The sequence below is a fragment of the Neodiprion lecontei genome, chromosome 7, assembly GCF_021901455.1.
Source record: "Neodiprion lecontei isolate iyNeoLeco1 chromosome 7, iyNeoLeco1.1, whole genome shotgun sequence".
Taxonomy (NCBI): domain Eukaryota; kingdom Metazoa; phylum Arthropoda; class Insecta; order Hymenoptera; family Diprionidae; genus Neodiprion; species Neodiprion lecontei.
Window position 1 is genome coordinate 20,073,943 of NC_060266.1, and position 24,130 is coordinate 20,098,072.

The window sequence follows — 24,130 nt, forward strand, 5'->3', positions numbered from 1 at the left end:
GGAACTTTGATTTGTCAGAATTTTGCCCTACGAAACTTTGCGCGCCGGGTTTCGGACCACTCGAAACTTCGATGTTTCGTCAAAGTTTGATTTCTTTGCTTCAAGTTTCACTGAGTACGGGTAAAAGATGAGAAAAACCAAAAATAAAAATGGTCGGAATTCCGAACATAAATATACGTCGAAAACTCACAATCACGAAAGAAGAAAGTGATGAATCTTCGTTAAGACAGAAATAATGGAAATAGAATATAAAAGTATCGGAATTTGTGAAGTTATAAAATTTTGAATACACAACCGGTGAAAATTCCGAAAGGCCGTTGGCAGAATCAGGCAAATGCGATTGCTCGCGAACACAAATGAATAACCTTCGGATTGATCGTAAAGTAGAATTTTCATCTGTTCGAATTCGTAAATGCGAAGGATCAAGAATCAGAACGGTTAGAACTCCGAGTAGTTGTCTCGTGGAAGGCTCGGAATATAGAATTGCGGTATATCAGAATCGTCGGAACGAAGAGTCGCAATATATGAGAAGAGTCAATAACTCGTATCATATTAGAAGCCGAGAAATACAAGCTTATGACATCAAAAGTGGTATTCAATCTTTTAATGAGATAAAAATATTGCAGAATTTTTTCGATCCTGTGTATGAAATATTTTACGATTCAAAATAGATCAGTTGGATAGATTCGGAATGTGAAATTCTGGTGGCAAGCCATCTATACGGTTACTTTCGAAATACCGATCGTTCCGAATCGTACGATTCTGAATAATGACCCTTCTACATTCTGGATATCCGTTTACCGCCGTTTCTAGACGATGAAGTTCTAACTTTTATTTTTATAACATTTGAACACTTGAGAATATGAAACTTTCTACAGATTCGTTCTCTGGAACATTGACTACGTACGTTATTAAATTCCGCATTTCTGAATTCTTGGATTAACGTTTTCCGAAGTAAGTGGATTCGGATAATAGAGCCTAAAATACATACATTTTAGGTAAGCTGCAGGTTTTTATTGGGCACCATTCGGGATTTAAAATTTCTGATAGTATCTGTTCTCTCATATTTGTTATTCGAGTTTATTAAATTCGGAATTCTGGCCATTCTGATTTTCGATTTTTCTGATTTCTTAACCCACTCAGATTCGCCGCCAAAAAATTGAGACTTTGGCGCTTTCGGAATTTTTCAAATTTTCAATTTCAACCCCACCCAAGAGATACTGCAATAAATGTCGTTTGTCACAATCCAATAATCGTCTGATCGCTCAGACTCAAAAGAATCCAAGTGAATAAAAATCACTTCACAGAGCATAATTCGACTAAATTATACTCAATTAAGTGACTTCATCGATCAGATGATATTGAAAAATTGATTCTAACCTTCGTAACAATACGTGTTTCTCTTTTCTCTAGTAATAATTAATAACAATGTACTCCATACAAAGAAAAAAAGAAAAAATCGTTCATCCTTGTCAACTGTTGGATGATCGATAACAAGCATCGCGGATGAAAATTTTCTTATACCAATTGACGGGAGAAAAACATGACGAAAATAAATCAGTCGATAATTTCACTTAAAATAAGGGTTGAAAAAATCGTAGCCTCCAACGTATCGTGCACATAAACGGCCACAGACTCGTAAGACTTGTTATAAATTGAACAAAAAGCGACTCGCGTATGTATACGTATGTGTGTGTAATAAAATGCACGAGCGAAGCGAATAGAATTCGAAAGGCGGGGGAATTGTTCAGTGATAATATAAATGAAAACTGAAATTAATAATGTCCTTATCGTTTATCGCCCGGCGACCTTTACAGATTGTGAATTGACCCGTGGATCGCGATGCGTGCTTTACGGACCGTTTTGTGTACGATGGAATGGAATTTCCATACGACGATGCCATCGTCTAAGAAACGAGATACCGGCACCGTGAATTCCAGCTTCCATACGAATACGTACCTAGCTCGTAACCAACGACAAACGCAACACCATGAACGACGTAAACACACCGATGTTATCGCATGTGTCTTATAATTAACACTTTTATACAACATACATATATCCTAAATATTATTAACTGGTGGGTAATATTTGAAATGGTTCGATTTAAAATATTTAAATGACATTTTGAGTTTAACATTTTAAATCTCCTCAAAGCAACCGTTTGAATTACGTTCTTCAAAGCTGCATTTTTTATTTTTCATTTTAAACAGTTTTCACCAGTTAATAATATAATGCTACACACAACCAGCCGTAAGTTTGAATAGTTGATAATATTCTGTTATTGTTTGTAAAATTCGGCTTTCCCGTCCCCGCAACGAGATTCAAAAATATTAATAAACATTTTTTTAACCGTATAACGAGCAAGTATAATCCGTGTGTTACAATGATAAATTATTAATTTCATTACGCGACAGCGGAGATTGAATTATGTTTACAAAATTTCATTACTTATCCAGCGTCAATGTATCAATGTTTCTAACCTTTCGACACATCGCAATCCTCAAAGATTGTTATTATTTTTATACACCGTACTTGCATGTTTCGATGCAACGTATTCGAAAAAATCATCAAAACGAAAGTGCGAGAAATTCAGCTCAAATTTTGTTCACACTTGTGATTGTATAAAATAAAAAGAAAGTAAAATTGAACGATGCAAATCACAAATACGTTTTTTTACCCTGCCCGGATCGATTTAATATTTTCAAAACACTTCCTACATCCCAGATACGATTTTTCAAGGTTTTCCTAAACTTTTCGAACTATCAAATCTCAACGACTATATCGTTCAATTTCTGTATTGTTTTCAAATTTAATACTTTTACGATCAATCTATACTCCAGATTATCCAGATTTTTGTTTTTTTTTTTCATTTTGTTTTTTTGTACCGTTCCGCTTTTCATACCAGTAACAATATTGATATACATTTTTTACAGGAGTACAAACTGTGCATAATACTGACATCATTTTTTGAAAATTGACTTTCTAGGATTAGTACACGACAAAAAAAAATGAAATAAAATAAAATAAAAAATACTTCGCAGATTATCTGTAGTGGTTTGCGCTGACAGCTCTTGCATGCATTGTAAAAGTTCAGAAGAATCAAGAGAAACGCGTGTATATCTGAGAGACAAACAAACGCTTTCTCCGCCTACTTCTTATCGCTCGAAATTCAATTAATATGGCGATATATATATATATATGTGTATATATATATATATATATATGTAGGTATAATAATGAACGTGATAATCACTTGCACAAGTATAGCACGTGTGTATGCGATACATGTAGGTATATAGTTAGGTATACACAATGTTACGCATACGACTGCGAAAGAAATAAGTTTTGAAAAAATCAAAAAAAAAAATACGGTATAAAATGTAAAAATTTTGATCGTACTCGCGTTCCAACAGTCGAAATATTTCATGTATGTACAGTAGACTGTATAAAAAAAGAATATTGTTCCACGTTCTGGTCTTATCGGTACACTAATAGGGTTGACGAGTTGGAAAATTTCAAATTTAACAAAAAAAAAAACAAAAAAGAAAAAACAAAGAATCAATCAAATAGAAAGTGGCGATGATTTGTACCTCTAAATATTAATTATTAAGAGGTAAAATTTGGACAGTGTCTTCTTCTCGTCATTTGGCACAATACTTTTCATGTTGAAGTTTGATAAAAAAAAAAATTAAGAAAAAAAAAAATCACAATAGTCGATTTTTCGATAGATTTTAAATACACGGTATGATGTAGCGGATGTGTGTATTAGAGCGAGGCATACCTGAGAATCGCGATGACTCTGCTCGCTTGTTTCATTCAATGACGCAGATAAATATGTACGTATGTGTGTAATAAATATATACGAGTAGGTGCAGCATTCGACTCAATCTGAAAGAACGGCAGGGGAACTTCCGTTGCAGCATCTCGCGTGGTGGCTCAGGCATTAATCATAAAAATTAGCTTCTATTTTCCGGGTAAAAAGTACTGGATAAATAAAGTGAAAAGAAAAAGTAAACAGAAGCTACCGCGTACTTTACAAACGAATATGATTATTGTAACAGTGTGGGCGGTGAAAACGGCACGTGCCACCGCAGACTTGACGCGTGTGTATTTTACGTGCGTAAGAACATACTGCGATATGTATCATGCTGTACGTAGGTATTAATAACCGTAATAATGTCTTGTGAGAAATTAAAACATCATTTACCAGAGTTTTAAACGGAAGTGTTACACTCATCACTAAGTTACGCCGCACTGATGCACCGTAACGTAACCTGAGAATACGCATCTCTTTTTCTTCTTACACCATGGGTATACGTTGTATGGGGCATTTCAGAAAGAAACTGCCGAGCCATATATTTTTTTTTATTTCAGTCATATATTTCTTTTTTTTTTTTTTCGAAAACGTTTTTGAGTTTGGAAATATACTCCCGGAGGGATTTTTTACTCGCCACCTTTGTTCCGACAGAATCACTCTCGGTCGGTTTGAAAGATTTCACATTCGAGACCAAGTTTCGAATAGAAGAAATGGCGATATTTCAAAAGAAACATCGACGGCAAAAAGGTTTGGTTTTTGAACGTAGTTTTCAAGAAGAAAATCTGCGATATCATAAAAACCAGCAGAAACGAAGATGATCAAAATTTTTTCGCGCACTGAAAATACGCCATTTTTCATTTGGAAAAATTAAATCCTAAATTAATCTTTGTCAAATTAGGAACGTTTCAAGCCCTCATACGCCATGGAATAACGATTTTTCGATATTTTATACAATATTTTAGAAAGAAAAATCCGAAAAAATATTGCTACGAAATTTAAAAAAAAAAAATTTTTCACGCACATTTATATTTTATTTTATTAAATATGTTTTTCACGAGTAATGCTTAAGAATTTATAATCACGAATATATAATAAATAAATATTCAATTATAATAAAAATATGTGACAGAAAAATAAAAAAGATTTTCGTAGCAATATTTTTTAGAATTGTTCTTTTTTCTAAAATGTTGTGTAAAAAATTGAAAAATCGTTATTCCATGGTGCACGAGGGCTTGAAACGTTCGTAATTTGACAAAGATTAATTTAGGATTTGATTTTTCCAAATAAAAAATGGCGTATTTTCAGTAGGCGAAAAAATATTGATTATTTTCGTTTCTGTTATTCTCAATTTCTCAAGTACTCAAATTGTGTATAAACATTATCAAATTGATGCAATACTTACCCTTCAAGAGTTTTTCGAATTGTCGAAGATCAAAATGAATGCGAAATTTGGTTCGTAGCATTTTTACGACGAATAAAATAAGCAACAATATAGCAACCCGAATTAATCGGCAGAAATTTGACAAATAACAATTAACTCCGTACGTAGACAAAATTAATTTGCGCTATTTTTACAGCTACGAACAAATTAAATTCACACTTTTAACCTAATTTTAAGTGATAATTCTCTTTGGTTTTGTTCCAGTGTACGATAGGATGCGCGGCGTGGGAATTAGCGCTGGAGACTAACTGTCAGGCTGTTTGCGTGAGTATTTTAAACCCCCGTCGCAAAAAAAAAAAAAAAATATCAACAGTAATTCATTAACCCCTTGACATATAAATAAATGGAATTCGATGCGTTCGAAAAATGTTATTTAATTTGACTCAACTGAACAGTTGATGTGTAAGGTTAAGAAACTGAACACTTTATTTTTGACATCTTCCAGACGTCATTTTACGTCAAGGGGTTAAATTCGATGAAAAACGTACGTCACAGTTTTGATAAACTGAAGGCAAGTAAATTCTCTCTTCCTCCTCGACCCATTTTTATATGGAATCGGACGTGAATTATTAAATTTTACACATTCTTACACATCGAACGAAAAAGGATTTAAATTTAAACTATAACCGCGAAAACGAATAACGATCACCGATTAATTGGCGGGAAAATAGACGATCACCAAACTGTTGCCAGTTTTAATCACGTTCACGAACACACGCTAACGATCTGATATTGTTTTCGGGCGGGAACAACGATTTTTGAAACGACCGCTTACCTAGAACCATTAAACGTATTTCTAATACTAATTACGAATAACTTGGCAATTTATAAACATTACCCCTTCCGGTAATAATTTTTCACAGAGACCTGATAAAAAAAAAAAAATGATGAAATATTTATTTATGTTTGAAATCTTCCAAATTAGGTATTATAATTCAGAAAAATTCAGAGGCTGAAGTTGATTTTGCAAAAATTTTTCCTACAGACAAAAGTATGGGAATTGATAAGTTGCAGAATAAATCAGAGAAACTTGTCTGAAATACCGAACACACAATTCTGGCGAAGAATTTACTAAGCAAAAATCATCACCAAGATAGCTTTGTTGTCAGTAAATTTTTTCTCTAGACTTACAGCCTTCGGTGCACCGCAGATTAAAATGTTACGTTTACAACTGGTCAAAGTACACTTAATATTGTACTTGGAGTTAAAACGACGATTTTTTTTTACTACATTTGAATAATGCAATGAAGTGTAAATGCAAGTAAATGATGAGAATTATGTGACATCAATTGTCTGAAGTTGTTATTTTATCATTAAACATTGCCAACGACGTCGAAAGCTTGTTGAAATAGTCTGCGGTATTCGCGCATTGTTGAAAAAAAAAAAGTTCGATCATAGAATTACAAAGTTAAAATTGCAGGAATGATTTCGACGCAACGTTCGTAGCGTACTTTTTTACAATAAGTCTTTATTGTATTCCTTACGAATAAATCTATGATATGTATGTAATTTCTACGGCGATAAATCAGCACCGCAACATTCAGGACTGAAAATATTATTCCAAACGTTTCAGAATGTAACGCAAGAACTACTACCACCTAAACAACTCTACTGCGTATTGGGATGTCAAGATGCCGTGAACAGATATTTTCAGCAGCTTAAAGGTAATTTTAACGGAGGAATAAGTAATATTAATGTAGCTTAGCGTTTCGACAGGCTTGAATAGACAGACCATGTAAGCTACCCACGATGTGCTGTTGTTAACGTTTTACTGTGCGCTGTGTCTAATGGAATTTGCGGTATTGCAGGAAATAGCTTATCATCAACTAAACCCAGCTATCAAAAGTCAGCAAACTCCTTGGCAAAACGATCCACTTTGTCAATGATTAGCTCTTCCTCATCATAGTGATCGTAGTTGCTCGTATCTCCGACGCTACCGGTTTTAGGTATGAAGCCAGGCTCTACCTTCTGCTGGTATATCAGTAGCCAATTAACAGAGCGAAACCAACGATGCTTCTTGACGTCCACCGCGCCATCCTTCAAGTTCCCGTAACGTCTGGACAAATCCACTTGTAGAATGTTCTTCAACAGGTCTCGCAAGTCCTCGCCAAAGTTGCTTGCGAACTTGTACTTTCCGGAAACGATCTTCTCGTATATCTTCATCGGATCTCGAGCGTAAAAAGGCGGGTATCCGGCGTTCATTTCGTAAATCAGAACTCCGAAACTCCACCAATCCACCGACTTACCGTATCCTTTTGAAAGGATTATTTCAGGAGCCAGATATTCCGGCGTACCGCACAACGTCCAAGTTCTACCGTCTACCAATTTGCAGAAGCCAAAATCTGTTATTTTCAGGTAGCCATTGCTTTCTATCAATATATTCTCTGGCTTCAGGTCGCGATAAACCAAACCGCAATGATGCAGATACTCAAGAGCTAAAGTGACTTGAGCAGCGTAAAATCTTGACAATCCCTCATCGAACTTTCCCATCCTTCTTAAATGAGAAAACATTTCACCGCCGGTCACGAATGGTAGGATCAAGTATATGTAGGAGTTATCTTTGAAGCAAAACTCCATGTAGATAACAAACGGGAATCGCACACACTCCAGTATCCTCTTCTCATTCCCGGTATGCTCGACTTGCTTCAGTTTCACCAACTTCGCCTTCTCCAATATCTTCATCGCGTAGTATACGCCGGTAGCTTTTTGCTTCACGAGCATCACTCGACCAAAGGCTCCGGTTCCCAGGGTTCTATACCGCACGAAATCGTCGAGCGATTGGTTCGGCTTCCTTTTCGTCTTCCAGTTCTCTGTGAAATTCGTCTTCAATCCCTCCAAAATCTGCTCGTACTCGATAAAAGATTTATCCAAGTCACGTTCGTTCATAATTAACCAGTTCACTCAATTAGAATCCATATATTTTCCCGCATTTGGGGTGCAACGAAGTAGAAGGTTAACGACTGGCAGGAGAAGTTGTTTCATAGCTTGGAGTCGAAACGCTCTGGCATTTGTTAAAAAAATTCTAGACTCACTCAGAGTCGATCATCTGTTCAATGGAGAGAATTAAAAAGATGATACACAGCATGGAATCAAATCCAATGTGTACTCGGGTAATCATCACTGCGAATCATTTCAGAGGAAATAGGCACTCCACCTGCTCCGGCACTAGTCGCCGACAGTCTAACAGCCACCTCCCTGAGGCTGGAATGGAAGGGCATCGACTTAGCGAAACGAGGTGCCAAATTATCCTACGTGGTACAATGGATGTACGAGGAGCTCGCGGAATCTTGGCAATACTGCAGAAACGAATCGTGGGAAAAAGACAATCAGATCTTAATAAAAAATTTACAGCCTTACACAAAGTACAGGGTATGTGGATCACTCGATTGGAATTGTTATATTATTGGAGATCAAACTTCACTCGACGTACCTAATCCAATGTTGAAATGTACGACGATGTGACGCTGTAACAAAAATTATTTATCCCATTTTTTTTTTTCAGTTTCGCGTAGCCGTGATCCTGAAATCGACTCAGCACTCTAGGGAATCAATTGCTTCAGCTCCTAGTGTTCCAATCTTGACTAAACCCGAGGGTTTTCCATTGTCACCACCGGTAATTGTTAGGGCGGCAGCGGTAGATTGCTGCCGCGTGTCCGTGTCTTGGGAACCGGGACCGTTTCCAAACGGCCCACTTTTGTCCTATGTCCTGCGGCTGCAAGGGGGCAATTATTCCACGCTTAAGGTATACACGCCACGCCAGAAGATAAACTTTTCCCGTTACGTTTGTAGTTCCTTGTTTCGATTTCATCGGAGAATCAGAAGCAAGCTAGCGCTATTTCTTTTATTGACAGTGCTTTATATTGTGCGCATATAACATTGTGATTATAATCCACTTTCCATACCTATCTATTTGCGATATTTGCTTACTCTGCCACGTACGTTACCACGCTTCACCTTGTCAATTACACTTCTTCAATGTCTTACAGTCTGTCACGATGCTTATTACTATATATTACAATCAATTACATGTGAGACTGGTTCGGCAAGCTACAACTTTTCACCCGTTATGCATGCATGCGTTTTATTCTTAGTCGTAGTAGAACAAATTCAAATTGCCTGAGGATAAACAATTGGTGTATCGTCAATTTTTACAAGCTTGTAACGGCAGTAATGGAAGACGAATAGGTGGTTCGAGTAGACGTCTAAAAGTAGAATGTCTTTTGCTAATTTGAGATCTGCTCGCGACGTTTTGTGAACGTATCTTTCCTAGGCTAGCATAATACTCAGGCTTAGCGTGTCACCGTTTCTATGTAATTGAACGAATATTGAGCTAAGAATTGGAAAAAGAAACAATATCTATTCGTCAGACTTACAGCACGGTAACAAACTTGGTATTTGAATTATTTTCAAGCTTCAAATCCGCCATCTTCTCATAACTAACATTAACACTTCCAGCTTGTTCGAACCAATTCACTTAGGCAGCAGATTCTGGCATGGCGTTCTATCCTGCGCTTCAAATACTCGATCGTTTTCTAACAGGGATCAATTATATATATATAAATACATGTTTGGGTAAAAGTTACGAGCAACAAATTGCGAGTCGTTGAACAATTTTCCTACTTCACCTACAGGATATTTCAGCTGTTGAAAATGTGACAGACCATTACATGTTTCAAAATCTGACGCCACATCAAAACTATTCTGTGAGCATAACGATGAGGAATAGCGAAGGGGAGGGACCTCCTGCCGTAATATACATTTCAACAACGCCCGAGCCAGCTGGTAAAAATTAATCCTCAGATCTAGTCTTAATCGTTGTACCTGTTCGAATCGTCACAATTTATCCTTTAATTCAGTTACAGACATGCAACTACCGATACTGATTCTTGGAGGAGAGCACCAGGTGAAGAAGCAGGTCGCCGACTTGTTAGAAAATCCAGTCTTGATCTATGAAACGGCCAACAAAATTTGCGGTGTCGCGATACACGTTGCCTCTGGACAAGTATTCGTATCGGATTCAGGTGGCTACGTTTATCGAACATCGGTTGATGAAAAAACCGATCCTATTGTCGTGCTGAGCCCGGACCAAGTGAACTTCAAGCCACTGAGTTTATCCGTTGATTGGCTGAACTTGCATCTGTACGTCTTGGGAGAAGTCAAACACGCAACGACCGTCTGGCAAATAGCTCGTTGCAACCTGGATGGACGGGGACTGACCGTTGCGGTCGCAGCTTTTTTGTCCAAGCCTTCGCACATCGAAGTTGATCCGTACAACGGGTACCTGTTTTGGGTCAGCAAAGATGGATTATCTCGGTTGGATTTAGCCGATATTAGCAACGGTGTGAAGCACGAGGTAAATTTTAGACACGATCGGCGCGGGTGAGGATAGATGCACTACCGAATTCGTTGATTGAACAATAATTTCATGACCTACAGACACAGCCAGACCTTATACTCGAAGATTCGCATCTGGAGGCATTTATGGTCGATCACAGAAATTTTCGTCTGCTGATACCACATCCTATGCAAAACACGGTGTTGTCGGTTACTTTGGATGGTAGAGAAGTCTCGAATCTCCGAGCGAACACTCAGCAGCCGCAATTTCAGAACGTCGTTTCACTGGCTATGGCCAACGGTTTGTTTTATTGGGCAAACGGAAGGGATATACTGACGGAAGACTATCATCCAGGCCAGAACAGATACTTTCATAACTCGTATCCCTACAAGTAAGCAGATTTATAGATTTCCAGAAATACCTTTTGGTGAAAAATACAGGCTCAAAACTAATCCAATCGATTCGACAGGTCTTGCTACAGCGTAAATGTGCTGATGGACGCCAGTCAACCAGCTCCAGTTCCTGTCAATCCACCGACCGGTGTTCAGGCTGTTCTTGGAGCCGAAATGGCAAAGGTTTCTTGGAGAGCGCCGTATCTGCTCGGAGGACAGGGTAAAGGAGCTTGGCAAAACTGGTCCTACGAATTAGAAATCAAAGATGAAATAACCGGGAAAGCTGTTCATCAAAAAGGAATCCGTTTATTGTCTCACACTGTTCATCGATTGAGAGAGAGAACTAAGTATTCGATAAAGGCTGCGGCATATACGAGCGCCGGACGAGGTCCCTGGTCTACAGAATTTCGAGGACGAACATTGAGGTGAGCAGATTGGGAATAATTGTATTCAGTTGCAGGTAAAAAATGCGAGCTAGTTTTATTTATTAGCAAGATTCGTTTTGCAGAGATCCAAAAGGCGAGCCCTACGCTTCTATATTGTGGTCCGCGACTGAAGGATTATTGAAGAGTGACGTGACCGGAGAAAACGTGGAGACTTTGATACACAGGGCAAGCTGGAAGGACTCTGAAATGCAGTATCACATTGTCGACGTTGCGTGGTACAAAGACCTGCTCTACTTGGTCGGTAATAACTCGGTTTTGTACTGCTATAACACGACTAGCCATGAGAATAACAGAATGCACATAAATTCCGTTGGAAGCGTCGCTGTCGATTGGATATCGAAAAAACTCTACTGGGCAAATCCAAATCAGCAAATAGTGAGCACGAATAATAATATCTCATGAAACATTGCGTACAAGTTTTAGGGAATACCGAAACTGATGGAAATATGATATTTAGATAACCAGAGCAAACTTGGATGGAACTCATCAAGAACCAATGTCAATACTGGCAATTGTCAAGGAATTGATGATAGACTCGTTGGAAGCCTATTTGTATTGGTCGACTGGATATGCGGTCGAAGTATCGAGACTTAATGGCCAAGACAGAAGATTCTATTATTCCGATGAAATATTTATCGGTAAGCAAGTAATGGGTTTGACGTTGGATACGGAGAACAAATTTGTGTATTGGATTGTCAGGAGTTACGAAAGCGGATCGATACTCTACAAAGCACCAACGTCCGAAAGAATACCTTTGAATGATAAAATTATTCCAGAGCAGGTTTGAATTTATTTCTTCCAGATTCGGTTTTATCCAATTCCAACGGTCCCTTATCGACTGTTTAAGAAATATTTGGAATTTCAGGTTTCAGCGTTACAATATCCTAACATACAAGGGCCACTTTGTTACTTTTCGGAGCACTTGCTGTGGCTCCAAGATGATAGAAATGCAGTTATCGGAGATTTGTCTGGTCAAAACACAGCCATTATCAACGGAATAACCTTGTCCGGTCTTCAGATGGTTGCCATAATGGATCACGCTCTTCACAAGTATCCGAAGAATTTATCTGCGAATAGCATTGTTGTATTACCGTCTGCGGTAAGCATAGACAGCATAAGAGTGGAAGGTAAATGGAACAATTTCAACGTCTCGTGGAACCCTGTGAAGAATGTAAACTACGGAACGGTCTTTTACGAGGTGAAATTCGCGGATTATATAAACACGAATACGAATTCAGAAATCACTAAGGAAACAACGATACCTTACCACAATTCCGAAATATTTTCACCATACGCCATATTGGAAGTAACCATAAAAGCGTTCACTTATTGGGGAATGTCACATAACACACGAAAAATTCTGAGATCTCCTCAAGCGAAACCTAGTCAACCAACAAACGCAAGAGGATTCGTTGAATTTGATAAGAAACCACTTAGCGACGAGACTAATATTTCCGCGGTGTTCAGGTACGCTAAATCGGCAGTTATCAACCGAAACGTGACTCCTCATATTATTCGTATTCTAAGTCAAGTTCTTTCGCTTACAGATGGGATCCACCCGATCATCCCAACGGCTTGATCCAAGTTTACGCAATAGACTGTTGGTACATGCTGGAAGGTATGAACATAGACATTTGCAACTGTCTCAATGTAAATTCGACAATGTTGGAATACCGATTGTATCAGTTGCTGCCGAACACAACTTACTACTTCCGAGTGCAGGCATACACAGAAGTCGGTGGCGGATGGTTCACCGACATCGTCAATATATCAACTGATTACGAAAATCCTGTACCGAAAATATTGGTGGCTACACCAGAGGCTGTGAGAATTTCAGATTTGGACAGACAAATCAACGACACGATAACCAGACATGTCGCTATTGAAGTGGCCTACTCTGCGGTGGAGAATAAAGTATATGGAATAAACGAAATGCAGGAGATGATGCTCGCGGATATCGATAGTCCGAACGTAACAAAAATTCTTAAATTGAACAATACCGCGTCAAGTTTATGCGTCAATTGGGTTACCAGGACCTTATTTTGGACGGAAGCAGATTACGGAGAATCTGTTAGTAGAAATATTATGCGACTGGATTTAACAGCGTGGGAAGCAGGCTATACAATCGCCGAGAAAATAATAACCACTAGGAACGCAACGTTGAATTTGGATATATCACCTCTGACAGGGTGAGAAAAGATTAATTTTTAACAGCACAAAGTGTTGAAATTAATTAGCATTTTTGTTAACTGTTTTATCTTTGCCGACACAGAACATTGTATTGGATCGAGTTAGTTCAAGCCGATCGTGGAGTGACGATGCAATCAAATTTGAACGGAGAAAATGTTCAGTATTTCTTCAACCAAATTGACGACTGCTCGTGTCATTATGCGCCGATTGTGAGACCGGTCATGGCGGTCGACAATACGGACGCCTCTACTCCTGTAATTTATTGGGTCTCAATGGAAGGCCACTTGAACATCGCAGACATGGATGGATGTACTTGTAATATGGTGCTCGGTCCAGGTACGTTCCAGGCTATGAAGAACCTTGGTGAAAATTGTAACATATATAATATCGAATGCAGCGTTGAACTGGTTCGTCACGATTTCAGGTTTTAACAGAGGTTTACCACCGACGTCATTGACAGTGGACAAGATCAATCTTTACTGGTCAAACGCGGATAAGGACAGTGTTTATTACGTGGAAAAGGCCAATCCGGATGACACCAGAATCAAAAGACTTTACTTGCAGAGCCCGCGTAGTCTTAAAGCCATTGGAAAATCTTTGCAGCCTTATCCAGTTGCCGAATGCTTGGTTCCGAGACAAGTATCTGATAATGTTGAAGTTCTGAAGAAATTTTCAAACTCCATCAAGATCAAGTTACCTGAACCTGTGCCCCACTTCGCATGTGAGAAATATAATCTTCCGGCAACACTGTATACCATTTACATTACCGAATGCTCCGCGGTAGATTCTACTAAGTGTAGCAACAACAGAGAAAATATGAAACTGAAGACTTTCAAGAAGGAAATCGAAGTTGAAAATCTTAAACCGTTTAGTAGATACATGTTTCAGCTGAGTTTGAGCAACTACTACAGTGGCTTGGAGTCTTCCAGTCCTGAACCACACCAGGGAGTAGTAATAATAACGGAGGCAGGAGTTCCAACGAGGCCAGAAAATGTCGAAGTTCAAGCACTAACGCCAACTTTAGCGGCGGTTAGTTGGCTCCCACCAAAAATATTAAACGGAGCAGCTGTTCGCTATGAAATTCATTGGAGACCAGTGCAGCTTGTTAACGGAATGAGACACAACGGCGAACAGTCGATTAAACACACCGAGCAATCTTCGGATGGAAAACTATCTGCGACGCTGCAGTCATTATTGCCGGGACAAGATTACCTGATATGTGTTCGCGCTTACTCGACTTCCAGTGCTATTTACAACGAAAGCCTTCCTCAATTCCTGAAAATGTATCCAGAACCAAACAACTTGACGCTGACTGGTACCAGTGTCAACTCGATGAACATATCATGGGTGCCGAATAAAAATCTGACTATTGACTACAGTCTGCAGTACTCGATAGTGGGATCGGACAAATGGCAGACAGTTGTCAATCCGATACTTCGAAATGATAAGGTGGAATTCCACATTCGTAAACTGCAACCGAAAACTTTCTACAGATTTAAATTGACGCTAAGGTATCCAATTTATAAGGTTAACGTCACCTGGCCGTCAGACGCGAGATTTACTTTCCAAACATCAGGTAAGTTGCCTGTTTCTCCCCATCTTTCGAGGTTGAACTTAATCGATGTTTGTCCCTCTCGTCTTCCAGGCGATGTTCCAAGCGCTCCTGGAACTCCCACAATAACAAAGGTGCGTGGTCCGGTCTATCAAGTTAATTGGGAGCCTGCACACGCTCGTGGATCTTCGATCACGTTGTATCGTCTTGAAGGAACCATCTTAGAAGATTCCGATACTATGGATAAACGTCGCAACGAAACTAGCGAATGGCGCCTCTACTATAACGGGACAGACACTTACTGGATAATCCCAGACGAAATGGTGCAAAAGTACCAATTTCGAGTTCAAGCAAAGAACGCGTATGGCCTTGGAACTTGGAGTAAAGCCAGCGCAGTGGTTGACTTAAGTGAGGCTGGGAGTGGGATATTTGTCCCTCCGCAACACCTGGGATTGATACTAGGACTCAGTGTTCCTCTGATCCTCGGAGTGATGCTATTATGTTTTGGCTTTTTCCTTTGTCGTGAGTGTCGATTTACCGTGAATAATTTGAATTTAAGGACAAAACTACTGTTCGGCATGATTTGAAAGGACTAAAATTTTTCCGATATTTTAGCAGTCTACCGGCAACGTAAAGAGGATAAAAAGGCAGTGATTCCACCAGCTGCGCCGGACGTTGAATTAGCAACGTTACGTGAAATTCCGCGCGGAAATTTTATGCAGTCAAACACGTTGTACGCAACTGCGACGCAAGACGACCCGGACGACTCTTCGCTGCCAAAGATAAAAAGGGAGCAAATAACGCTGGCCAAATTCCTGGGTAGCGGTGCATTCGGAGAGGTGAGTTTACCTCTTGAAATACGTACTGAAACGAAGATTCAGTTTCTAAAACAATGCTCGTGTCTTGTACCAGGTTTTTCAAGGCATTGCGAAGGACCTGGACGGTCCTGGAATAACTGGAGTGGCTATAAAGACTCTTAGAAAAGGGGCGTCTGCGCAAGAGAAGACTGAATTTTTACGCGAGGCTCGACTTATGAGTCCCTTCAGGCACAAGCACGTTCTTCGACTGCTTGGAGTTTGCCTAGACACAGATCCGCCGCTGCTGGTGTTGGAGCTAATGAAGGCTGGGGATCTGTTGACGTATTTGAGAGCCAGCCGCTGTCTACAGCCATCGGATCCCTGCGCTCTTCGACTTCAAGATCTTCTTGCTATGTGCGAAGATGTGGCGAGAGGCTGCCAATACCTGGAGGAACTTCATTTTGTTCACAGAGACCTAGCTTGCAGGAACTGCCTGGTATCCGCCAGGGACAGAGAGAACCGTGTGGTAAAAATTGGAGACTTTGGACTCGCAAGAGACATCTATAAAAACGATTACTACCGCAAGGTAATTCGTCCGCACTGCATTTAAGGGGGTTTAATATGTGGGCAGACGGTCGAAATAGTGGCTAAATTTTGGGTATTTATACCTCGACAAAAAATGATTCGCATAGATTGGGGTTTTGCTCAAAAGTACGTAGATCAAGCATCATTTAAAAATTTTTTAAAAATTAAAATCAACGAACAGGAAGTATTGTTATTGACAGTAACATCTACTATGCTCGGTAAGACGTTTTACTGCGCCCGCTATATCTAAAAAACGGCTCATCCGATTTATTTCAGATTTGGAGACAATATCCTTGAGTAGTCCTCTTTTTCATGACCAGGGTTTTTTTTTATTCATCGTACTGTTCATTTTTGTTAATTAAATAAAATAGTCGCCAATTTGGAAAGAAGAATCGAACGTCAAATTTAAACGGTTAACACATCGTTGAGAAAGAATGCGAAAGAAAAAAAATTTAGATCATGGCAAAGAGAATAGATCAGCGAAGAATATTGTCTCGAAAATTTGAGGTAAGCCGGTTGTTGCGACGTGTTTGAAATATCATACGCAGTAGAAAACATCTCACTGAGCGAAAGGTTTGACGTTATTGTTAAAAGCAATACTTTTCATTGACCGATTCTATTAAAAAACAAAGTCCGAATTCACGAATATTTAACAAGTTATGCTTATTTCGTAGGAGGGCGAAGGCCTACTGCCGGTACGATGGATGGCACCGGAGTCTCTAGTGGATGGGGTATTTACCTCTCAAAGTGACGTGTGGGCGTTCGGTGTTTTGATGTGGGAAATCACTTCCCTGGGCCAGCAGCCATACCCGGCAAGAACAAATCTGGAAGTGCTATACCACGTTAGAGCTGGCGGAAGACTGCCAAAGCCGCTAAATTGTCCAACGCCGTTACATCAGTTGATGCTGCGCTGCTGGAGCACGGCGGATGCTAGACCCAGTTTTAAGGCTTGTTTGGATCATATAATAACGCTCAGAAGCAGAACAGAAGATGCCGCGATCAGCCCTGCACATGCTGGCCATTACTTATCTAAACAAGGTTTGTTCCAACTCCATTCAATCGTGCCTCAACCTCATTCGCATTGATCTCTATCTTGCATGAATATGTTACATTCATTGTGAAAATATCTATACGATGCTACTGAAAGCCGTTTCGCTTCGATTCAATTCAAGAAACACGATTATCTTACTCTGTGACGAAGAAGCAAAAGTTTTTCGTTCGGTTATAATTGAAAATTCCGCCAAATTGGAACGTCTGTTTCATGTCAATTTTAAAAGGGGATTAAACTGTTCTATTGACTTGAGAAAATTTCCCGTTTATTCTTGATTAACATTGCTTGAAAAAATTTTGAAATGACCATCGCATGGCTTGTGCTTGCAGGCGTGTCTAACATGGCTTACTTTGCTGATGAGAATCAAAATCATAACCACTCAGGTAGGTTTCATGTTTAATGTCATTTAGCCCATTTATTTAACCGGCTATGAGCGTCTTCACATAAATTTACGTTATTGTCATTACGACAGAATATCCATCAAAGTTAACAAACCTTAACACTCCCCAACGCGTAAGGAATACAGCGACTAACCATCAAAGAAATTGGAATATACTTTGCAAGCTCCGAAGTGGTCGCCGGCGTTGTGAGCTAATACAAGATTGTTGACAGTCGTTTAAAATTTGTTTAGGCAACTCCTGGAAATCTACAAGCTCCGAAGGCAGTAGAGACATGCAGCCATTTTTACCCGATTCTTGCAACACGACGGCACTTTTAGCGTCCGGAGAAATTCCGAAATATTTAGAATTAATAGCAGATAACGACGTACCTGATGTTAGAGATACTCCGACTGGTGGCTATGAAGTACCGAGACCCGTACAGTGCCTGGATAAAAATGAAGTTCAAAAGGAAAGCAAAATACCAGAACTATCAGATTCGCAAAATGAAAGCTCAAACTTGGATCGTGAACAATTGGAAGATGTTGTAAATCAAAAAAGAGAATCGGCGAATAACTTTGACTTGACGGAACCAAAAAGAGCCTCCATTTCCAGCACAGGAGAAAAATTCTGCATTTTGGATAGCTCAAGGTTGGCTAATCATGTTTCCAAATGTATAGCCGCGACGAACTCTCCGAGTTCCATTGACGACAGTCGCAAGAGCGAAAAAATCTCAACAGAAATCAGAGGATCGCTGACTAGTTTGAGCGGTAGAAGCAGCAGCTCCCACGGCTCGTCGACAAGCTTGACTCCTTCTAGGCCAAGCTCGTCGTTATTAAATTCTCAGAATACTTTGCCATTGAAGAAGAATGGGGCAACTAAGCAAAACATTCTATCGAGCGATACGAATGGTGGAAGAAATACAATTTCGAAATTAAGCAGGACACATTCGATTCTGCAAAACGGGAAAGCGAATATACCTTTAGCAATAAATAGTGCCTTACTGAATTCTCTCAGGCAAACACCAGATACAGGTGAAGATGGAAATGAGATCGCTACCTATACAAATATAAACTCTGACGCGGTCAGAGTAAATGGGTAATGATGAAAGGTGATATTTGAGAAACTGGATATTATAGTGTAGATATTTAGAGCCTTGACTGCCATGATTGATCATTTGTGTAGTACATAATTTCGTTACTATTATGATAAGTAATCGGTAAGAAACATTGGAACCTGTTTTAAAATGCCGAACTATGAATTGACGTACGTACGTGTTGTTGAAATCAAAGGCAAACGATTGCGACGATGTATACGAAATTGTTAAGTTTAAATTTATCATAGACAACAATATTATTATACGCAAAGTTGAAGGTTGAGATATTTTATCAAGCTTTAAAAACGTATATTAAAGGCGTGTACCGATATTGCTGTAATTAAATTATTTCAACGTGCTGCTCATATATTTAACTTTTAAAGTGCCTTTTAAACGATAATAATTAAGATAAATGAATAAATATAAGCTAGCGTGAATCAAATTGTAAATAATTATATTTTTAAATGTTTTTCTAGTATGTCATCATTAGATTTTCATCCATCAACTTACACCACATTTTCACACACATGCTCAAGTATTAAGCATCTTCCAGTCAACTTGAATAAACTTGAAAACGAGTTCGCTTAAAATAATCATTTCATGTCTTATTGTAGTTATTTTTCTTCATTTCCATTTCAAATGTCATTTTGCATACGTAACATTTGTATTGTTCCTTGATCATTTGATACTAATTTTATTATATTGTATAAAAAATGAAAGAAGGAATCATTACATGGAATATAAACGATTATAATTGAATGATGTAATTACTTTTGTAAATATTACTTTGCGTCAGTGAAAAATTGCTCGTATATTGTTTAAGTAATAAATATCCAAAGATTCGTGGGCCGAAAATGGTGACCAAAATTACCCCAACGTATCTGATACTTGGCCACTATCCGTCTACGTCCTAATGCGTAACGTAGGAAGTAACGATGTAAATAAATAAAATAACCGACAGTGAAATGAAGAGGTAACACAGATTCATGACATTTTATATTTTTAATTTATGCGATTGTTTTATTTTTCACATTGGTAGTGTACAGATTCAATTTTGTACGCCATGTCTTACCGGATAGAACATTACAAAGTTTGTGAATCAGGATTGACAATAAAGTAAACAATTCTGAAGAAATAACAATCCAAATTTCTCGATTCCTTGATCTTAAAATATCTATAAAATATTTCATCAAGATCTATTGATTTACATTTAATCTTTCTAAAACTTCAAAACACTCTTCCAGCGCTCGTTGCCAACAAACTACCGATGCAATCTAGCGATACACCTGCGTTCCATAAAATTGCAATATCATCGTTCTACATTGACATTCCACCTCTTCGAGCACCGCGTATGCTCAGTAAGCCCGTTAAGCTCATTTCTGCAAACAAAAATGATGAAATAAAATTAAGGAAACTACATTCTCATCAACTAATTTGAGCCCGCAAATTTCTTTGGGGAATTTTACTGAATTCTATGGTAAATATGTAGAGCCAACAACAAAATATACAGTGCGCTGTGGATTATTGCAATATAACAGAAAAACTGCTCGGTTAAAAGTATCCTTCTGATGACAAATCTTTGACAGTTTTGGAGCAAAGAGAAATTTAAATCCAAGATTTATTATTCATTAGTTGCCTGGTTTTATGTCTTGTTTCGTAAAATTTTGAGATTATATCGTTTTATCGCTGTCAAAGTATGAAAGGTAAATTACAACTGTACGGAAACTTGACATCAAGTAGAAAGACGAAAGAACAAAAGTCATTAATAATTTCTCACCGGAACAGCAGATGTAAATGGGACGTCATCATCCAGAGCATCATCCTTACTCTGTTCGTGCAGAAGAACGTATTCCCGAGAGCTGAATCCAAAGCGCAGAACATCCCTCTCCAAGAGCTCGTGATACCTTTTAGGCTCGAGTTTGATGTCATTAACATGAGTGCCGTTGGCAGATTCTAGGTCTATCAAATACGGTCTGACCCTCTTTCCTTCGCCACCATCTTCCCTCTGGAATGAGACAAGCCTAAACTGCAGAGCGGCATGCTGTTTGGAGCAAGACGGATGGTCCAGAGGAATATCCGCAACCTTGCGATCCCTGCCCATCAGGTAAGCAGACTGCCTATGGACGTAGAGGGTGGGCAACGCCTTCTCACCCTTGAAGGGATAGAGTCTCCAACGGCGCTTCGGCTTTCGCGCCTCCATTGGTTCTGTGTATTTTATCACCACACCGTTCACAGTATTTGCGTCTTCCGTCAACTTTCCAGAAGGCTCGAAATTTGGCTTCTCCTTCTCAATTGGCTTCCCATTGTTCTCCTTTTTCATATCCGCTTTTCCCCATTCCGGCGACGGCTCACCCTTTACTCTGGAGCCGTCGAAACTGCTTCTCGGCCCATCGCCATCCCCGAATCTGTTTCCTCTACCCCCTCGCCTGCCACCTCTACCGCTGTTATGTCTACCTCGTTCTCGCTCTTCAAACCCCCTGTTCCTCTCGTCTCGCCGAGGGGACTTCCTTTCGTTCTGCCTTCTGCCGTCAAACCTATCGACGGGTCGATTTTCACCGTTGTAGTTTCTGTTCGACCTTTCCGGAGCATCTCGTTCCCGCCTCCGCTGGTTGTCAGATTCATTTTGGCTGCGGTTATCCTCCTTCCTTCGCTTTTCCAAATCTCTGTCTATATCTCTATCTCTCTCCTTTTTCTCCCACTTGGTTCTGGCCTCTCCGCCGTCCTGGCGCTCTCTGTGACCCTTTCTTCTGTCGTCGCGTGACGCCGGGTACCGTTGGTTCTGAGACTGAGGACTGTGCTTCCGCTTCCTTCCGTCCGGGCTTTCCCATCTTGATCTTTCTACGTTTCTGTCCTGGCGCATTTCCTTTGGCCTTACACGTTCTTCTTTCTCCATCTGCCTCTTGCGCTGCTTCGGCGAAGGCGGTGCTTGTTCTTTGGCATCACTTGAATTCGACGAACCTTCGTCCTTGGAACTATCAGACTCGTTCTCTGAACTGCTAGCCTTGCGTTCCCTTTTCGTTCGCCCCATTATCCAGATTTTCCTGTTGAATTAAACCATAGACATGGAATCGAACAAATAATTTTAGAGGTTAAGGCATCCGATAGTATGCGCTGGGTTGCCGTATTGAATTTTATTCTGGCGTTAAGATTATTCGGAATGTTAAAAATAATCTCGCAGCTCTGGAAATACGCCAAATTGCGTGTAGGGAGGATGCAATAAGTGACGTCAATTCAATCAAGTCTCCTTGATTGCCACTAATAATTTTCCCACTCAACACACACCAACATTTGTTGTTTGAGGTTATGTACACGAGTTGACTGAAGGCGAAAGCATCCGAAAAATTTTATAACCCAGTGGATTATCAAAAGTAAAATACTTACAAAATATGGCTAGTGGGTTTCACTAAATGTAGGCATCTGCGATTAATGTTAAGATCGCTACTGAATTTCTGATATTTCGATTCATTCGCGACGCTAAAAATCCGAGCAAAAAGTACGACGTTTCAAATTGTCAAACACCGACCAAGATCCGTCGTTTCCGCCATTTGTCGGATTGTCTCGTAAATAGCAGGGATGCCACCGGCCGGCCAAGAATAGTCCCTAGACCGGACGATTGGAGTAGAATAATTCAAATTACGGTACAAATAATAAAAGGAAAAATGACAATAAACTGTTGCTCGCGAGAAAGTTTGTCTTTGGTGTACGATTCACTTGCACCAGAAAGAAAAATTGAGGCACGGTAATAATTATTCCTAATATGTTTACAACTTACCTTGTTCAAAGTATCCTTGACTTCTGGTGACTTCTTCCCCAAGTTGTACAGCACGAACCGATGCAACTCTGTTCGTCAACAGACGTTGACTGAGGGACACGTAAAGACTGAAAGCCTTATGAGACTTTTCGTAATGAAATGTGTACGTGATAAATTGATCGTCACGTGGCGCTCTCTGCGGCCTTTCTTGCACACGCAACCCAATCCGACAAATGGTCGGTACGTAAAGACGACGAGAACTGACGTTACCATCGTTTACCGCGTATATCCAGATTTTTCAGAGTCGAATGAATATTATTATGCCTATGGAAAAGACGAACCGGAACAGACTGAAATTTTCATACAACCCCGTGACGACGCCGTATACGTTTCAACTATGCAAGATCACTCCGAACCAAATTCAGCAATGCTAATGTAACTCCATCGGATCGACAAAAATTGTGTTATCTAAATAGATGCACAATAAACATACACTTGGTTTACTGTTAACAGAGTTGGAAATCTTTCGTTGATGCAAACGATAGGAGAAATAGCCGAAGAAGTTAACCAAAGGATGAACATGTTTTACAAACCTCAAGCGCGCAACTCTCAATTCGAAACCTGGACGCTTCAACGCTACCAGCAATAATTGCTCGGAACCGAAAGACAAAAGAAACAAAAAGCCTGGAATATCTTATTCGCTATTCGTTACAGCGTCCCCTCTCGGAATTTCGGCCGAGTGTCCCGAGATGGATTTTCCGGATTATTTGTAATCAAATCGTTATCAATTGTATACGGATGGTTTCAAATAAGGTATTTGGCACCCGGCGAACGCATCGTCTTGCAACCCGCTGCCTGCACATTTTTTACACAATTACGTAATACAAAGTAACAGTGTCGGGCTATTCTTCAGTTTCAAACTAAAAATTACGATTAACAGCGTTAATTTTTAATTGCGGTGATAGAATAAAAATTTTCCGAAAAATTCCTGATTTGAGTTTTTTAATTTAAATATTGAACGTAATTGTATAATGATACGAATTTGCTCGTCGAAGGGGAAGAATTAATTCTCAGTTAAGTTTTTCTAATTTTCAAAATAAACAACTGCTACTTTATTCAATGTTTCGAATCAAGGGAATTTAAACAGATTACCAATAAAATTTTTCGAATAAAAAAGTAAAAAATAATTCTGAAAATTAAAAATAATTCCGACATCAATTTCTTGGAGTACAATAAGTGATAAAAAACAATTCAGAGTTGATACTTCAATTCTAAATTCAAGTAAGCACTGGCTAAT

General features: G+C 39.3%; 3 protein-coding genes across 9 annotated transcripts in view; 1 reads left to right on the top strand and 2 right to left on the bottom strand.

Annotated features, from left to right (window-relative positions):
* The window catches only part of LOC107220870 (proto-oncogene tyrosine-protein kinase ROS), a 37,970-nt gene extending 18,129 nt beyond the window's left edge, over positions 1-19,841 (top strand). The window contains exons 3-22 of one of the 6 annotated variants that reach the window (XM_046744673.1): positions 5,466-5,525; positions 6,835-6,925; positions 8,398-8,630; positions 8,764-9,003; positions 9,893-10,043; positions 10,118-10,614; positions 10,698-10,987; positions 11,066-11,413; positions 11,497-11,809; positions 11,892-12,215; positions 12,282-12,901; positions 12,982-13,623; positions 13,707-13,960; positions 14,049-15,200; positions 15,270-15,698; positions 15,792-16,015; positions 16,089-16,559; positions 17,233-17,596; positions 17,939-17,992; positions 18,241-19,841. In XM_046744673.1, coding sequence (XP_046600629.1) covers positions 5,466-5,525; positions 6,835-6,925; positions 8,398-8,630; positions 8,764-9,003; positions 9,893-10,043; positions 10,118-10,614; positions 10,698-10,987; positions 11,066-11,413; positions 11,497-11,809; positions 11,892-12,215; positions 12,282-12,901; positions 12,982-13,623; positions 13,707-13,960; positions 14,049-15,200; positions 15,270-15,698; positions 15,792-16,015; positions 16,089-16,559; positions 17,233-17,596; positions 17,939-17,992; positions 18,241-19,088 — 7,605 coding nt within the window. In that variant the 3' untranslated portion in view covers positions 19,089-19,841. Of the gene's footprint in view, positions 1-5,465; positions 5,526-6,834; positions 6,926-7,490; positions 7,617-8,397; positions 8,631-8,763; positions 9,004-9,892; positions 10,044-10,117; positions 10,615-10,697; positions 10,988-11,065; positions 11,414-11,496; positions 11,810-11,891; positions 12,216-12,281; positions 12,902-12,981; positions 13,624-13,706; positions 13,961-14,048; positions 15,201-15,269; positions 15,699-15,791; positions 16,016-16,088; positions 16,560-17,232; positions 17,597-17,938; positions 17,993-18,240 lie in introns of those variants that run through there. The other 5 variants (XM_046744674.1, XM_015659636.2, XM_046744676.1 and 2 more) reach the window with 5 other exon arrangements.
* LOC107220864 (cAMP-dependent protein kinase catalytic subunit beta-like) lies at positions 7,074-8,152 on the bottom strand. Its single transcript, XM_015659630.2, has one exon. The coding sequence runs from the start codon at positions 8,145-8,147 to the stop codon at positions 7,101-7,103; it is 1,047 nt and encodes a 348-aa protein (XP_015515116.1). The 5' UTR covers positions 8,148-8,152; the 3' UTR covers positions 7,074-7,100.
* Positions 19,842-20,065: 224 nt separating the features above from the next.
* LOC107220881 (FHA domain-containing protein DDL) lies at positions 20,066-22,939 on the bottom strand. 2 transcript variants are annotated; one of them, XM_015659651.2, is made up of 3 exons: positions 22,855-22,939; positions 20,860-22,123; positions 20,066-20,461 (listed from the first exon to the last, which is right to left on the bottom strand). In XM_015659651.2, exons 2-3 carry the CDS (start codon positions 22,108-22,110, stop codon positions 20,456-20,458), a joined length of 1,257 nt encoding a protein of 418 aa, XP_015515137.1. In that variant the 5' UTR covers positions 22,111-22,123; positions 22,855-22,939; the 3' UTR covers positions 20,066-20,455. The 2 variants fall into 2 exon arrangements, with proteins under 2 accessions (XP_015515137.1, XP_015515136.1); XM_015659650.2 differs by lacking the exon at positions 22,855-22,939 and adding an exon at positions 22,464-22,627.
* Positions 22,940-24,130: the final 1,191 nt, after the last annotated feature.